This window comes from Sinohyriopsis cumingii, chromosome 2, assembly GCF_028554795.1.
Source record: "Sinohyriopsis cumingii isolate HCF-2022 chromosome 2, ASM2855479v2, whole genome shotgun sequence".
NCBI classification, from domain to species: Eukaryota; Metazoa; Mollusca; class Bivalvia; order Unionida; family Unionidae; genus Sinohyriopsis; species Sinohyriopsis cumingii.
The window spans coordinates 21,011,970-21,031,304 of NC_142962.1; the positions used below are offsets into that span (position 1 = coordinate 21,011,970).

General features: G+C 34.0%; 1 protein-coding gene across 1 annotated transcript in view; it reads left to right on the forward strand.

The window, feature by feature from the left end:
- The first annotated feature begins 530 nt into the window (after positions 1–530).
- LOC149804439 (glutaminyl-peptide cyclotransferase-like) overlaps positions 531–19,335 on the forward strand; it is a 70,859-nt gene continuing 52,054 nt past the window's right edge. The window contains exons 1-2 of the mRNA XM_089940398.1: positions 531–712; positions 14,721–14,867. Coding sequence (XP_089796524.1) covers positions 572–712; positions 14,721–14,867 — 288 coding nt within the window. The 5' untranslated portion in view covers positions 531–571. The remainder of the gene's footprint in view (positions 713–14,720; positions 14,868–19,335) is intronic.

Below are 19,335 nucleotides of genomic sequence, written 5' to 3' on the forward strand. Positions count from 1 at the left end.
AAAGATTAAATATTTTCCCCACATTATGATTTAAAACCTTCAATGACAGAACAGAAACACACTTGCAGATGTCAAAGTGCCATTTTCTTTCGAAAGTTATATCTAGCGAGCAACTAAGTTCAAATTTAACTGGGCGGAGTTATGTGCACATTAATAATGTTGTGTTGTGATGAATCTGCGGTTGTGTATTTAGTTTGGAATACGGCATACATTCAGTAACTTTGTTTCATGTAGCGTATTTTTGTTTATATAATTAAGCCTTAGGTAGAATAAGAAAATGAGCATATAAAAAAAAGGTTACTGCATTTGTATGGGAAAATATGAACTTGTTTTGTCGGATTGATATAATGTACTCCCAAGGTCGTGCAGTATTTCCATCTGAAAAATTCGTTCATATTTACCCATACAAATGTAGTAGCCTATAAATATCTGTCCGACCAAAATGCACCTAATTTGCACGACAATGAATCATGTCATTCAATTGGTTCTATAGACTAGCGATTGACCAATCATATTAGGTGTAAAGAAACGGTACTGGACCAGCAAACGTGTCTTGATAACAGAGAAACGTATGTGGATTTCTCACAACCGTAACTGGTATCAGAAAAGCAACATTATCCAGGATTTTAACAGCATCCGAATGAAACACATACTATGTATTTGTTTTCTTCTAGCCACAGTAATCGCATTTTCTGGAGCGGCAACAGGACGGGTGAGCTCTCTTTCTCTGTCACAATATTGGTCTCTCGCTCAAGGGAACCAGTTTTTCATCGTAAATTAGGGAAAACGTTTGAAATTAACTTCTTTCTTTACAATGTCAAATATGACACTGATAATGTATAGGTAGTAGATTACAATGCACATATCATTTAATTCACTTCATAACACTTTAAGCGGAGCTCTTCATAATGATAATAATATTTATCCATTTAATGAATGCTATACATTTAGCAGATGCTAATATTCCATATTGCCTTCGGGGAAAAAAAATGTATGTTACAAAGATTAAACTATAATATATTTCCAAGTAATAAAATAATTGACATTTTCTACGTTCTACGTCGTGAAACACGTACTTTACACATGCGTTATATATATATATATATATATATATATATATATATATATATATATATATATATATATATATATATATATATATTCTGAAAATTCCACTTGAAACTTACTGTAGCGGTAATTTGTCAAATTTTGTTGTGGAAATGCGTACCATATTTAGTATATTCTAGCGCTCAATCATTTAATGCTTGGCATACAAAGACACCCATGTGATATTAAATTTTATTTTCAAAGGGCATGATGCAAGTTTTTTCTCAAGATCTTTGGTTTGGTGTGGACTAAAACGTGTAACCCCTACCTGTACCAAAAATGCCTGTTTATCATTGAAAAATATTTTATTTCTTAGGATTACCATATAAATTAATATTGAAGAAAATGTATATCTCTTATATTTAAATTTTCTTTTTTTTACCTGGAATAATGTGTTTTCTGGAGACTAAAATATGTAACCCAAAGAAGACAAATTTAATACTGCTGTCTGCATAATGATTATATGATGTTTCAATGTATGGTAAATACTAAATGGATAAAGTGGAAATTTTTGGTATTTGAAGAAAATTTAATGTTTTTTTTTATATAAAAAATATATAAGTGAATTAAACATAAAGGTGACAATGCATGTATTATATATCGCTCAATGCACCCATTGTTGAGGTTTTACTAATGAAATTCTCATATATTGCAAATATCTTGAGCCAAATCACATGCTAAACTTGTGTCTCTCATCTACAGCCATTGACAGAGAGGAAATGCACATACCACAATGTATGCAAATCCAAATGGATCAAATCAAAATATAGAGTTTTTATTGGGACAAACACAATGACAAAGAAGGCAACAATGACACAGACTGCAACAAATGCATCTGTGATAAAACCAGAATCAACACACTGTTCCACACAATGTGTTCTCTCAGTAACAGCGGTACCTGAGAAACTAGTTTACCATATTACTGAAGCTGGGTCCTTTATAGTGTTTGGTTCTGGGGATGACATGTTTACTGTTAAATTATATCCAAAGGAAACTTGCTTTTGCCCTTCTCATGGCACATCATATTCTGGCATTTAGGATAAGCATTGGCATTGACAGTCTAAGAGAGATAAGGGTTTTAAATTAAACTCGAACTTTGCAAGACCTCTAGGAAATGTCCCAACAAGAAAGCCAGTAAAAAACAACCACAACTGTGTGATAGAATAATACCAGTACCAGATTTGGCAGTAAAATGAGCCTCATATATGTTGAACACTACAACTGAATTCAAGCAACATTGCGAAAGCGCCTTGCTCCATCAAGAAAAGGCAATGTTAGTCACCTGTTCTGTGTTGAAGGAAGAAAATCAAGTTAAAGGGCCCTCTTCAAAACAATTCTTTCATAGATGTATCGCAAACACCTGTGTCACTAATTAAGCAGTCCAGTTGCATTTCTACACCTAAGTGCAGTGTTTCATAATCTCATGAAAGTTCTCCTTATGGCTGCTTCCAGAAATCGCCAGTTTCTGTACAGAAATCCACGTTTGCATCAATACTCCTTAACTCATTAACCCTGGTGCCACGTTTATGTGTCAAGAGGTAGTACCCTACTTCTGAGCTCTGTAACATCAAGATATACCAAAGTGGGTGGCATTACAGAAAAGTAGAAAGATGTAGCTCCACACTGAAACCATATAATCTGGACTTTCAAGTCGCATTATAAGATACAGAGGGAAAAACATTCTTTTTGAGACCTGATTTTTTTACACCAAAAATGTACCCATTGTCGGAATCAAATTTTATGTCCAGATACTAGACTTTTTGGCCACAGATGTAAGGCAGACTGGTCTGAACTGCACACAGACAGGCAAACCTCTGTATAAAGTAGAATCAGTTTTGGATTTGGCATAAAAACATTCCAGGACACAAAAATTATGGGTCCAATCAGCAAAGAAACAAAAAAAACCTCTTACCCTTCTGCACATGTGCGTGTGAAATAGCTAGTGAAAATTGATGTTCCTAACATAATTAGTCAACAGTCTAATGAAATAAATCTCTTGGAAATAGATTATTTGGATTTATTCAGAAGTAGCCCCCAAAATGTGTTTTCTACTAGCATTTCATGCAAAAATTACAAAAATCTCCAGGGGTTAATGAGCTAAAAATAATTCAGTTACAGAATCTTAAGAAATTTCTTCTTCAACGTGTTTTCTGAACATAACCTTTAAAAGAGTCTGGACTAGTTTCCAGAATGGTATGCTGTTTTTCGAATATAGAAGTGACATCTTACTTGATCAGAAACTTTGCTGCCAAACTATTAACTTTGCTCAACAGATGTTAATACTCCAGTTTCCTAAAATCTGGTTTGAGTATACTGGATATGCACCAATTTTAGTGAACAACAAATGGGAATATTTGTTACAACTTAAACCTGTACAGTCACCTGGTGTACAGATCCATCATACAGGTCATGGCCACTGGGTCACATCAGTAAAGTTCTTCTATACAGATCCATCATACAGGTCATGGCCACTGGGTCACATCAGTAAAGTTCTTCTATACAGATCCATCATACAGGTCATGGCCACTGAATCACATCAGTAAAGTTCTTCTATACAGATCCATCATACAGGTCATGGCCACTGGGTCACATCAGTAAAGTTCTTCTATACAGATCCATCATACAGGTCATGGCCACTGAATCACATCAGTAAAGTTCTTCTATACAGATCCATCATACAGGTCATGGCCACTGGGTCACATCAGTAAAAGACAAAACAACATTTACATTTTGAACAGTAAAAATGCAAGTAAGATTTTAAGTTCTTCTATACAGATCCAGTTATCATAAATACAGGAATAACAATAACTCAGTGTTCAAAGAAAACAATTTTTAGACACGAGCCCAGTGCTGGTGACCATGGAAAAATCACAGGCCTGACTCAGATTTCATAAGCCCTGACTCAGATTTCCATATGCCCCAAATTTCCCCTCTTTTAATATTATTTGTCACACAACATTGCATTGCCACACTTCAAATATGAATTCAGCAGAGTTCATTAGGGGGTTTGAAGGTAATGAATATATCATTAGTGGTCATCACTAAACCCACTAGTGACTGGATGGTACTGGTGTTCCAACTTGTGCTGGATTCTCCGAGTGAATCCTGGTCAGAACCTATTTGTTCTTAATGACCGTAACGTTAACATTTTGTCCAAACTGTATTTGATGCAATCTGATCATGAGATATGCTTGTCTTTATAGAAAAATAAACACACATCACATTTTGGAGTGACCATTTCATTAGGGAAGGGTGGGGGGCATAATAGTTTAAAGTTTAGTGGTGGATTTACAGGTTATACAGCAGTAATACAAACCTATATCTAGTAAAGGTGGTAATGCTTTATCAAAACAAATCAACTGTGCAAACACAAGTGTTTGCTTATTGTCAATCAATATATTTCATGGCTAAAATCATTTTGAAAAGCATTGGTCAGTTAACATTACTTCAGTAAGATTAACTAATAATAATTATAATACAGAGAACTAATCGGATTGCTCAGTTCAGCGTGTCAAATAATTATAATAATGACTTTATTTAAAGAAGGTAACACAATTAGCTGAAGAACTAATCTACCATGTAGCCCTCATACAAAAGAATTTATTTATTTTAAATGCATCTCTGAAGCCACTGGATATATTGGGTTAGGAAGAAGGAAATAGAGTGGGCATTTCTAATCTCAGCTGGAATACTAGTCCAGAGCAGAGTTCCACAGTATTGGAAACTTTTTTTTAAATAACTTCTTATTTGGTTTGGGAATTTTACACAGTTTGGTCGATATAGATTGCAGGTGGGGAGTAATGCCATGTAGTCATTACTGGAATAGTGATTGTAAATATTCAGAAACACTATTATTGGATATACTGTACATTAATTTGCCTTTTCTTAGCTGGATTCAGTCTTTAACAGGTAATATTTTTAACTTACCAGCTAAATTTTCCTTGCTTTCTTTCTGGATTGATATTAGTCCAAATGCTCTTTTTTGAAGATGTGCTGGCTTTGCTGTGTTTGTATCATTTGAATTACCACATACTGTATTACAGTAGTCCAAATGGGGTTGTATGTAACTGTTATAAAATAGTTTTCTGTGCCTTTCAGGGAGAAAATGTCTTATCCTACTGAGAAGCCATAAATTTGAATTAACTTTTTTTTACTGATATGTTTGATATGGTCAGTCCAAATTTTTATCCTTCTTCTTATTTAGATAGACATGGTACACACAGGTATGATGTATGTTGATATGTTTTTTGTCGTATTTTGAAAGAATTCAATGGTTTGCTTCACAAAGTAAAACTCCATCATCCAGGAGTTCTGAAATTTATTTTTGCTGGGTTTTGTATGCTTTGCCAATAGTTAATTGCTTCCTAAGTCACGTTAAAAAAATGATTCACACTTAAACACTATTTCGACATCTCAGATAATCTTTATTTCTGTATTATGTATGGAGTAAAATCCATTTTGAAAGAAACACTGTTGCTGTTCACAAACTTGTCATTAATCTTTAATACAGATGGGATAAACATTCTTAGTCAAGGCAGCATTTCTTTGATTTATCTATATTGGGTTGACTGCACCAGTGGCCTAGTGGTTAGAGCTTCCGCCTCGGATGCAGGAGGTCGTGGGTTCGATCCCCGGCTGAGTCATACCAAAGACTTACAAAAATGGTACTAACAGCTGCCTAGCTGGGCATTCAGCATTAAGAGGTTAGTGTAAGGACTAGTTGGCCTGGTGTCAGGGTAGTGTGACAGGGTGGGACATCATGGTACATGTCTGTGGCATGATGCCCCAGTGCTAGACATCGCTATGAACTGCCACATTGCTGACTTCGTAGCGATATGCCTGAAAAATTATTAAAGCTACGTTAAAAATCCAAATCACACATCACATCTATATTGGGTTGTTTCACTTCATGATCTTTACATATGAAAATTAGCACAGTGGTCTCACCAACATCAGTCTTTTAACATATCACACTAACCATTTAAGTAATAGGTGAAATGATGGTTTATACCTGAGCTTTTTGCCTTTTAATTGCAGCTATTTAAACTGCCCAGAAGACAGTTTTACATTAACTCCATTCATCAGTTTGCAGTTTATACATGCTACATGTAATGGGATTATACAGAAGTGGTGGTTTATTTTTCATGTTGTATTTTTGAAGATTACTGAAAAATGTGTTTTTTTAAAAATGACAGTGTCAGTGGTTTGGGAGTAAAAAATGATGTTTTTGGCATGACACTGTGTTGTGGCAGGTCAAAATGTTGAAAATACATATCCACAATTCATCAGTGCAATCAGTTTTCTTAGGCAAATAAGATTTTATTGCGACATGCCTGACACACATCTTATTAAGAATACAGGAAATTAGATTGGCCACGTGCATTGATCTATCAGAATTTAGACATAAAAATGCCACACATCCAACATCTGCCAACTGGTGCTGTCTACAGACTTTATGCCATAGCCAGCATAACAGAATTTTGTTATAATGGATATGTTATTGATGTAACGTTATAGTTTGATGAAAATGCCATGAGACTTCTTCTCATGTGTATTGACATCAGATGTCTCCATTCCCCAGGCTTAAGAGTACATTAAAATGCACCAAGCTCATCCTGAATAAGAAATACATAATATTTGTCATTGAAACAGAATACCAAGGACTGTATCAGCTGCCAGATTTGTATGAAAATATGGTTTGTTGTGACAAATATAACACTTGGATGCATTACAGTTGTGCAGCCATTGTATAAGATGTTACAAAAGACAGTTTTTCTATAAACTGTTTTTGTTTGTAAAAATGATATATATGACTAACTTTTTTGTTATTGAAATTATGAAATGAAATAAAAATATGCATTTTGTGTGAATTTTGATAAGTTTCGTACATATTTTAGCATATACTTGAATAGTCTACAAAATATTGTAAGAAACCTAGAATTTCAGCACAGTATATATTTCCATGATTTGAAACAATGTTAATTAAACTAGACACTAACAGTGTACAGTTTATTCTTTAATATGTTTATAGAAATAGAGCCAACATATACTGTAGTTTCATGTTCCAGGTATTAGTACTAAATTTGTCTTGGTTGGGTACACATTTTAGTTTCCGGAATATTCATTAACCCTTGGCTGTTGAAAAACTTGTTGCCCAGCAGATCTTGCTGGTTGCCTGGTGGTACAGGTAGTGCAGTTGCCCCAATTATTGCTGTAATCAAAGTTATTCAAAACTTTATTACATACAGTTGGTCCTAATTGCACACAATAATTGTAACTCACCATCAGTCTTTTTTGAGATCAGCAGATAAGAGATACTTGAACAGCTTCCAATTTCTTTTATGTGTTATGTTTCTGATGAATCAGCCACCAGAACTGTAGTGGTATTGATGAGTAACAATTAGAACTGAGTGCCACAAAATATTTTATACTGTGGTATTTCAGAACAAACTGTGATACATACCACAGCATACTGTAATAATATTAAGAACCAACAATTTAATGTTATGAAACAAGGGTTGATACTATTTTAAAGAAAAATTCTGTCAGTAACTGCAAAAACAACTTGCTGTGATCAGAATAGCACCTTATTATATCCAATTTATTATGTTCAAAAAATTAATTATCTTGAGATAAAGGAAATAAATATCTTGGTTGAGAAGAAAATCAAAGCCCCATCCCCTTCCAAAAATTAAATGGCTATTACTTTACGGTATATGAGTTTGCAATGTGTATGTTAATTGTTGTATAAGTCATTAATCTAACTAAAGTGATATGTTTAATCTTGCTCTAAAGTTGACACCCTGTTAAAGACATTGTGCTAACATTAGCTTGTTGCAAAAACAAGTGTTTACACCTGAAAGCCTACAATTTATTAGCTTTACTATTGATATAATTGTCAGGGAATGTTTGAGTTGTATGCCAAACCCTGGGCACTATAAGCATCAAAGAAGCTAACTCAGCAAATGAGAAAATATTTAGTGGAGTTGAGAAATTACTTAAAATTCAAACAGGAAACCATTCTCCTGAAAATCTTGTGATTCTGTCTTAAAAAGAAATGCATGTCATTCACACATTGACATTATGATTGTAAAAAAAGTAAAAAGTTATTTTCTTTTAAAAAAATTTAAAATTATTCCACAAAATTAGATTTGTACCATATGTCTTCCACAAATCCCATGTGACCACAATATTGGCATATGTGACACATGATCAAATATGTGATTGGAGGATCATGAATAGTTATGTTTGCAATTTTAAAAATTGTAACAACAATTGCAATTTTTTGATCCTTGATACTTGCCATATTTTGTTAGCGAAGCTACCCATTTTTTTCAACCTACCAGTTGGATAGTGTACTGCTCAATCATAAGCATTCATTGCGTCAAGTTGAAGATGAGAGATATTGCTACCATATGTTTGCATGTGTGTTGACAAAAGACAAGCATTTCCAAGCCTTTGTTTTAAGGGTTCATGCTAAGAGGTTAGCAGTGCCTGCAATTACCTGATTGGACAGTGAGTAGTGGACATGGGAATTAATGCAGTTTATCACCTATGGAAATCACTCAGCGTTCAACAGTGGAATTATAGTGAGTTAATTCAAACACCCTACTATACTTTAGGTACCCAGAGGGACAATTTTAGGATCAAATGTTTGTCACTCCAAAAAATATAAAACTATTATAATTGCTAACCTGATAATTTTTGATAATGTTATTTCATTTGCCTGACTGGTCTTTCACATTTGAAAAAATGCTTGTCTGGTGTTAACATTTGGTTGTCTGGCATTTCCAGGCAATGTGTTTTTCTAGCATGTTACTTTGTGTAGCAACTGCAGAGGTTACATGCGAGTAGCTTCTCGTGGGTCGGTGGTTCTTTCCGAGGTTTTTCCCGGGTTCTTCCTCCACCATTAATACTGGCCGCCATGTATAGCCTATCGTGTGCTGAAAAATGGCGTTAAACCCCACAGCAACAACAAGCAGAGGTTACATGTGGTCGAAAGCTCTTTAACTCTAGCAGTCCTGGATCTTCACTCACCAGAAATTGTACACCAGCAAGTTCATCTCCCCTTCATTTTGTTATCTATTGACATTACTGGTTCCATCAGACTGGTACCACATGGACATTACTGGTACCACCAGACTGGTACCACATTGACATTACTGCTACCACTAGTAATGTTGATAATAAAAGATAGGCTGAGAATAGCTTAATGTAATGGACGAACAAGCGAGTAGACATTTCCTCCATTTTCATAGTGATCTATGCATTCCTTTATCTTAAGCACTTGTTGCTCAACTTGTTTGAAAAGTTGACATAACATGCAGATACTAGTAAAGACATGTACACAGATTTTGTGCTTTGAATTGCTTATATTCAACACCAGATCCAATGTTCATCTGTCAAGTTACGCTAGGAGTAACTTCTCTTGCTTGAAATGTTAACTTACCTGTACTGTTTTGATAACTTCTGATGAACCAGATCACTTTTTGTTTGACATACTGTTTCAGACTTCTTTTTGTGAAATGAGAAAGTAGTTTTTAATAATGTTCAGTGCACAATATTCCTATCTTTAGAACATATCAAATGTTTAATTCATTGTGGCACTGCAATGTGATTATAGAGCACTTTTATTCCAATAACACCAGTAACACAGAATTACTATGATGCAGCCTACATTTATATTATTTTAGGTGAATTAATAGATTAATCTGATGACTGCAATTACTCAGATTAGAGACTTTTAAAAAAAAAAGATTTTTTTTCTTTTTACTAAAGAACACAGCAAATACTATAAAACTATTTTTGCTACAAAAATGGCAACCTTTCCTAAAAAAAATAATAATAAAATTATATGACTAATATTTGTTTATTTATACTGGTAATAATAATTTATTTAATCTGCTATAAATCAACACATGGATACATTGCAACAAAGAATACGGAGTGATGGATAGCAGTTTAGATACATCATAAGCCTATGTGTTAGAAGTTCCCCAGAAGTACTTGTTTCATGTTAAAAAGAATTCCAGTAAATAGGAGCTAAAAAAGTTTGATTGGAATCATTCCAGGCACATCTACACCAGCCACCTATTACATCTACAAGATTTAAATAAAATCATCAACCGGGTTGGGAGGGAAAGCAATGAAAACTGAATTCTGAAAATATCTCATTTTTAAAAAAAATAGTTTTTCATGAAATTGCCTACAAATGGACCATAGGAGAAAGTTAAACCTGTTTTTGCTTCAACCACATGTCTATAATGACAAGTTTCATCTAACCAGTCTGTGTGGAGAAGCAATGATAAGGTAAATTCTCAAAATACTCCAATTTGTTCAGCTTTTCAAGAACATTCTTCTAGAATGACACAGAAGAACAAATTAAAACCTTATTGCACATCTCTACCATCCACCTATCTGGCCTACTAAGTTTTACAGAAATTCTCTAGGTGGAGTAGGAGAACAGTGATGACAAGATGAATTCTGGACTGCCCTCCTTTCTGACAGTTTGTCAAGAAATTTCAGCAAATTTGAGTTTGAGGATAAAAGTAAAGTGCTGTTGTATGAGTTAACCAGCCTCAAATCCAGCCTACAAAGTTTCATTAAAATCATCCAAGCAGTGTTGGATGAGAAACAATGGCAAGATGACAGATGTAATGCCTTCGGTTGAATACAATTTCTTGTTCTTCACAAAGTAAAGGGATGATGAAAGAATGAAATAAGAGGTTCAGTTCTTTGATAAAATACCATAGGTACAAGCAGGATTTCAGGCTGGGTTTTAACACGAATTGGATTTCAGGCTGCATATTAACAACATGGATTAAGGTTGGCTATTAACAGCAGGGTTTCAGGCTTGGTATTAACAATAGAGCTTAAGGCTGGGTATTAACAACAGATTCACACATTCGCAATGCATTCATTAGTGCAGAAATAGTTTTAGAAGAAGAAAGGAAGATTTTATTGTTTGTATGTTGATTTCAAGAAGGTATTGACCACTTCGGTGGCTTTGTGGTCCAACTCGGATGTGGGTGGTCATGGGTTTGATCCCCGGCCGAGTCATACCAAAGACTTATAAAAAATGGTACTAACAGCTACCTTGCTAGGCGCTCAGCATTAAGAGGTTAGTGTTAGGACTGGTCAGTCTGGTATCAGTATACTGCAGCTGGGTGGGACATGATGCTAAATGTCCGTGGCATAATGCTCCAGTGCTAGACATCACTATAAACTGCCACACTGCAGACATTGTTGGGATATGAGAGAAAAAATTGTTAAAGCTACGTTTAAAATCCATATCACACACACACACACACACACACACACACACACACATGAATGGAGAAAATATTTGGTATTGTTATGAAGTGGTATTCATGGTATTAGATGATTGAGATATTTAGAAATGTCTACTTTCATATTGGATCAGTTGTAAAGGTATATAACTGAATGTAATTAATATTTGTATTGTGAATTTTGGGGCATGGCATTATATAGTGACCCCATTTCTCATTTTGTTTATAAAATGGCTTACCTAATAACAATTTTAAACAATAAAGGTGGAAACTGGTTTTTGTTGATGAAGTATTCACAAGTTTTTTTTCTTATCTGTTAGCTTTTGTGTGTAATTTTGCTAATACTGTTTAGAATTAAAATAAATAATTGGGACTCAGGTATTTTTTTTTCTGCCCTAAAATTTTTTTTATTTTAATTAATATGGATGAGACTATTATGACCTGATAATTTTATTAATGGTGCTGGACACAAGAAACGTGATAAGAGGACTCGCTTTGATAATCAGTATTATTATGGCTCTGTGGGAGTTATACATTCTAGTAAATTAAGCTGGTCTAAACCAGTTGAAAGACTTGTTGCTTGAGGTCATGATGTTTTAATTCCATGACTAAATTGATAAAAACAACTTGTCTATCATTCACTATTATGACATTATACCGTATATACATGTACTCACTTATAAGTCCAGTCAAACTGCAAGCAACAAAGATCCTGATCTGCAGCAGCAGTGGGTCTATTTTGTTACTTATTATAACTGAACAGACTGCTCACACATGTTGCAATGGCAGATCTGGGTCTGTGCAGTTTACAGCTGTACTTTTCTTATAATCATGTATATACAGTAGTTACTTGATACACATCACAAGTCCATTTTTCTCCATGCTTCTGAACTTTTTGGTTATAAGAACAGAATTTTTTTTTAAAGATCTCATCAGCTATTTTTTAATTTTATTTGCATTGCAAAACATAATTCTGTTGCAGAATTTCTGCATGGCAGTGGTCATTTGTGTTTTTTTGTAGGTTGTTATGTTTGATTTATTCCGATATTGGTGTCAACTATTGCAGATACCAGATTTATAGATACTCAGAAATGTTATTTAGTGTTAAAGAGGAAACAAGTTTTAAGGTGTGATGTTGACACCAGATATGATGTTGACACCAGCACTTAATGCACATTTGTCATTGCACTATGAATAAAATGTTATTATAATGTTTGAAATTATAAGTTTTTGCATGCTGTGGTGCAAGTAGGTCTTCCAACACCATTGAAGATAGCATGGCATTTCCTAGATTGGGTGGGTAAGGGATCATGGCATTTTTCTGACTTGGTTGGTAAAGGGGATGTTTGCATCTTTCTATAATGGTTAAAAGCACACCCTTCCATGTTTCATATATTCTTCCAACAATGGATTATTGTTCTAATGTATGGGGAAACTGTGCTAAATCTGAGCTTGACAGGATTTATAAACTTCAGAAACGAGCAGCACGTGTAATTTTAGATGCATCTGTTGATCATCCCTCTCAAAGGCATTATTTACAGAACTCAAATGGTTCACAATATATGACAGGATAGATTTTCACAAGGCAGTTCTTTTACATAAATGTCTACATGGAACTGCACCAGAGTATCTTCAGGACTTACTCAGGCCTTTTTCAACACAATACCAGTTGAGATCAATATCACATGGAAACCTTCTAATACCAAAACCAAGAACAGAACAATTTAAAAAGAGTTTTCAATACTCTGGCACAGTTCTGTGGAACAAGCTTCCACTACATGTAAAATCTGCTGAAAATATTAGAGTATTTAAGAAAAGATATGATGAGCATATATGTGTTTCTAATAGATAATGGAATTTAGTATTTTAATACTAAACATGTTAAAATAAACACAAATTATTGCTATCTCATATAATGTGCATTGTTATACTCTCCTTAAGAGGGCCTCAAGATAGAATAGTCCTTGACTAATGAGTCACCCTCTATAAATAAAGCATTATTATTATTATTATTTTTATTATTATTATTATTATTATTATTATTATTATTTCTGCAGTGGTTAAAAGCACACACTTCCATCTTTCTATAGTATTTAGAAGCACACCCTTCCATCTTTCTGCAGTGGTTAGAAGCACACCCTTCCATCTTTCTATAGTGGTTAGAAGCACACCCCTCCATCTTTCTATAATGGTTAAAAGCACACCCTTCCATCTTTCTATAGTGGTTAGAAGCACACCCTTCCATGTTTTTATAGTGGTTAGAAGCACACCCTTCCATCTTTCTATAATGGTTAAAAGCACACCCTTCCTCTGATACAAATGTTAAGGAAGAAACAAAGCACACAGAATAAAGATCAATGCAATTTTAAGAAGATGACGATTATGGTTAATAAACTGTTTCCTTCAGCACATTTCTATATCAAAACTGTATTAGAACATGAAATGGTTGCCAATAACAATGATTTTATGTTGATTTTACCAGTGATTTTATGTGTTCCTGTGCATCCCTGATAAAATGGTACAGTGTTATTCAAGAATAAATATGATAATACAGCTTATATGGACATGGTTTAAATGTATGGCTTCATCATTTTTCTTAGTGTAGTTGGAAAGGAGACCTGTACATTTTTTATTTTATTTATTGGCTTGTTTGAAGCAAACCATTCTGTAGAAAGTCAGTAAATTATGGAATGTTCTATGATTTGGAGGCATTTCTGATTGATTCATCTGTCCTTAATGAGCCCTTGAGGACCACTTTAAAAAAAATGCCTGGATAGAAATTTCAAGCATTGGGATCTAATATAGATAGAATCATTGAATGCAGTGGTCCTTGAATTTTATAGGGATTGGGTAAATGCAGTGTCGACATCTACAAATGCATTGTCTACATATACATTAGAAAACAAATGAATCTAGTGATGAAATAAGAAGATTGTTGCAAAATGTTACAAATTCAAGCAGCACAAAATTTAGACTTGAATCAAAGTTGCCTTTTATGTTTTAAGGATCATTGAACCATGATTTTAATATCATGTTGATTTTATGATCATGAAGAGATGTTTACGTGCTATTTCTTATAATATAGAAACAAAGAATTCTTTATTTATGAATTGCAATAAGTTTTGAAACCATTTTGAATTAAATTTATATTTTAGTGGCTCTCTTAACCTTTAGGTAACATGCTTGTGACATTTGCACATTGGAATTTATGCATTTTCAGTTCACTTTTTCTCATCCAGACTTTCCATCTCCTGACAAATAAAAAGCTTGAATTAGCAAAACATTCTTTCCTTAATTTGTAAATTTGTTTTTAAACCTTTTCAGAAGAAACGCTCATTCAAGTATAGCAGTTCCAAGGGTTATCGGATTCTGGCATCTGATCTCACTGACCATAATGAATATATGAGATTGCTGAAACCAATGTTGATTGCTCGCCAGCCCGACACTGATGGCAGTAGACAGGTTATACAGGTAATGTTACCTTTAATTGCAATAAACATGTTTATTATCTGTAATTAAAGCACGTCATGTAATCATACCTATTTTTATTCATCATTTGTTTTCCTCAAAGAATACACACATCTTTCTTCAAAAAATTATTTTGGGTGAAGTTCAAATGCACCAAAAGGAGGATAAAATACAGCCTGAAGTTTATTGAAATAAATAATGAGAAGAACTGATGATTGATGCATGGTGCCTTTCAGTTCAGAACACCCATCACATAATGCAGACCAAAACATAGAGAGATGTAAATACCATAATAATAAATTGAATGTACTCTCAGAATGGGCAAGTATTGTTTGTTGATAGGCGACCTCCCTATGCAAGTTTACCTTTACATCTTGGCTTTTTAGCAATTACCAGGCATCAAATAGTTATATTATTATTATTAATATTATTACTATTATTATTATTACACCTAATATATTTAGTAGGAAGTCACAGTGGCTCAGTGAATAGCATGCCAGACTCACAACCAAAAAGGTGTGGGTTTAAACCCAAGAGCTGTACCAGCCTGGGTCAGCTACCATGGTGTGGCCTTGGGCAAAACACTTTACCCCAGTTGTCTTTGGCACTAAATGTGAAATTCTTCCGGATGTCTACTTTTCTATGGTAGCTCTGAATCCGACTGACAGTGAAACAGATGAATCTATGGCTTCTAAAATTTTAGTAAACACAACTACATTGCCACTTCATAAATTAGTAAGTTATGAAATTGAAGATGCTGATTTTATTATTGTTGATTTTGTTTTCTTGTTATTATATTGTCATTTAACTTCATAAAATTTAGCTGAAATGTAAACATAATTATATAATCAACATCAGACTCGTTTAGTATTTCGAACATGGAGTGTTGTTTGAAATTGGAAATGAGTCTTTTAAAATATTACTACAATGTGGTTATATGAGTAAAAATCAGGAGGGGTGTGTGGTATGGAAAGACTTGGGTAACTTGCATGTTTTATTAGTAAATTTATAGTACTTGTTACCGTGTGTGAAGTTTCTACATTACTGGTTACAGTGTCAAAACTTTCTACATTACTGGTTACAGTGTGAAAAGTTTCTGCATTACTTGTTACAGTTTGAAAAGTTTCTGTATTACAAGTTCAATGTGAAAAGTTTCTGCATTACTTGTTACAGTGAGAAGTTTCTGCATTACTTGTTACAGTGAGAAGTTTCTGCATTACTTGTTACAGTGAGAAGTTTCTGCATTGTTACAGTGAGAAGTTTCTGCATTACTTGTTACAGTGAAAAGTTTCTGCATTACTTGTTACAATGAGAAGTTTCTACATTACTTGTTACAGTGAGAAGTTTCTGCATTACTTGTTACGGTGAGAAGTTTCTGCATTACTGATTACAGTTTGAAAAGTTTCTACATTACTTGTTACAGTGAGAAGTTTCTGCATTACTTGTTACGGTGAGAAGTTTCTGCATTACTGATTACAGTTTGAAAAGTTTCTACATTACTGGTTACAGAAAAGTGTCTGAAAACGTTCTACATTACCAGTTACTTTAAGATGTTTTTTTGTAGGTTTTGATGGTGGTAGTGGGGTATGTTTTGCTGTGTTGTCACATTATTTTCACACAAAACAACCTTAGTCGATAAAATTAAATATTTATGTCTGGCTATCTCTGGCAATCTGAAATTGTCACAGTAGAATGAAGTTCTTTAGTATAAAATATACATTCTGCAGACTGTTAGACAATTGTATAAAATATGTATTCCACTGATTGTTTGACAATTTCATAAGATATCGATTCCTCAGACTGTCTGACAATGGCATAAAATATTTATTCCACAGACTCTTGGACAATTTTGTTAAAATATGTTTTGCATAGAGTCTTGTCAATTTCATTAAAACTTGTATTATACAGTGTGCGGGTTGGCTGGTGTTGGTGGGCTTGATTGGCAGATAAGGGGCCCCGAGTGGCCGAGTGGTCTAAAGCGCTCACCATTATGGATCACTGCCATCTCACCTTTGTCTGCATAAGTTCGAGTCTCAGGCTCGGCTAACGTGGGTACGTGAGAAAGCCTGCCAGTAGCTTCTCGAGGGTCGGTGGTTCTTTCCGGGGTTTTCCAGGGTTCTTCCTCCACCAATTATACTGGCCGCCATGTATAGCCTATCTTGTGCTGAAAAATGGCGTTAAACCCTATAACAACAACAACAATTGATTGGCAGATTGTACCTTCTTACAAGGTGTCTGCTTTATTTGGTTATTATAAACTAGAGGGTGATCGCCCTTGGTGTTGTTGCCTGGATCGAGTAAATATTAATATAAAGTCTGAAACCTATAGATGGAATAAATATAGATCTGAGCAGATACATAGAACAGAATGACATGAGCCCCCATACATGAAATACAACAATTTAATCAATTACATAAACAACCGCGATAATACGTTACATTAGGAAGATACACTTCTCTTTTTAAATAAATCATTCACCAAATTTCAAACACAAATATATATAAATAGCCGATCTGTTTTAAATGATAGAATTGGTTCATCATAAAATCAAGTGAACAATCGAAAAGTCATTGCCTTGTACAACTTCATAACCTGCTTATTTCCAGTTCACTCCAACTTCACTGTGGCTCTTCTTCCTGGCCCTTTGTATTTTTCATCTCCAAACTCTCTATTGTCTTGCCTCTTTCGGCCGTCAGACTTTGTTTGGGTAGGTAGATGCCTAAGTACGTAGATACATAGGTACTTGGATAAGTAGGTACATGGATACATTAGTGGAGCTATTTCCCCTTTCAAAATAAACAGAGAAGCAACATCTTCTGTAGCCTACTGGGAATAGGTCATTATTCCCCTCACGTTATGTCAGATATTGTCCTATTGGAATTCAAACAGATACCAAAGGCTATCTGGTCAAGCCAAACATGGCAGACCATAAACAAACCTAGTTTCATAAGATCAATGTACTTCCTAATGGCTATTTCATCACTGACTCACATTAACATCACACAAGACATATCAGTTCCATTCTCATCTCAATTACACAAATGAATGAATGAAGTTCATCACATAGCTTAACTACGTTATTTTCAGCGAATACATACATTCAAGTCTTTAGCATACATGAAATCTCACTTTATGGCTTAACAACATTAATTTAAATCAATATGCACTCAAGTCTTTACATATGTGAAATCATCTTAGATTGGAGAATTCACACGGATTCTTGTAACTAATATCAACTAAAGTAATGCATGAAATTCTTAGAATACCTGATTCCTGTAACAATCAAGATGACAAATTCAAACAATTCGTCAAACTTATATAAAGAAGATCATTCTACAAATTCAGATAGATGAACTCAAATACAGTTATACTCATATCAAGAAAATTGATCATGGATTTAAACAAATAAATTCATGCAAATATAAGCAAATAAATTCAAGCAAATCATTATATTGGTATCAATGAATTACATGAGATTGACGCAAATACCATGTGCTTTTTTGCAGGAAAACATAGACTGACTAAATTTTTGTGATGGGGCATATAAAACCCAAGAAATTTGGTGTGGCAGTTAAATAAACGAAGGCTTAATTAAGAATCACTTCCTCTCACAACACAGACATTAAAAATCATTGCAGTATAGCAATTTAATATGCACCTGTCCCCATAAATGTAATTATTTGTTCTCTTGCCCAAATTAATGTGCTCTTTATAGATTGACAGAAATTGTCACTCTTATACACATATTGTTTGACAGTTTCTTTAAAGTATACATTCCTCATACTGTTTGACAATTGCATAAAATATGTATTCCACAGACTGTTTGATAGTTCTATAAAATATCAGTTCCACAGAATGTTGGACAATTTCTTAAAATATCTGTTGTAGAGACTGTTTGTGGAATTTCATAAAATACCCATTCCAGGGATTTAGAATATGTAAGGATTTCTCCACAACCAAGAATTTCTTGAATCACCAATCTTAATTCTGCCTGATGTTAGTGTAATAGATGGATTACAATAGAATGGCTCACTTTTTGAAAATGGCCAAAACAATTTACATGGTGTTTGCAAAATCTAACCCCACTTGCCTAAACACCATTTTCTGGGAAAGAGAATCTACTGGTACCCCAAATCTAAATCATTAAAAAGGCAAAGATTTCAAAGTACCCAAGTAAAAAAAGGCGCTATTCAAAATTAGCTTCAAATTTTCAGGTGTGCTTGCTTGGTGGATCCAGCTGCATTTTTTCAATGTAATTAATGAATTGACCCACAGCACCTGTTCATCTTCCCAGTTGTATATGCTTAATTATAATTGAAAATTTGACATTATTAATGATGTTAAAGTTTTTGCTTGTACATTGTTTTACTTAGTTCTTAAAGAGGGGCTCCAGAGAGAATAGTTCTTGACTAAATGAGTCATGTTCTGTAAAGAAAGTATTATTATTATTTACAATACATGTCAAACTAC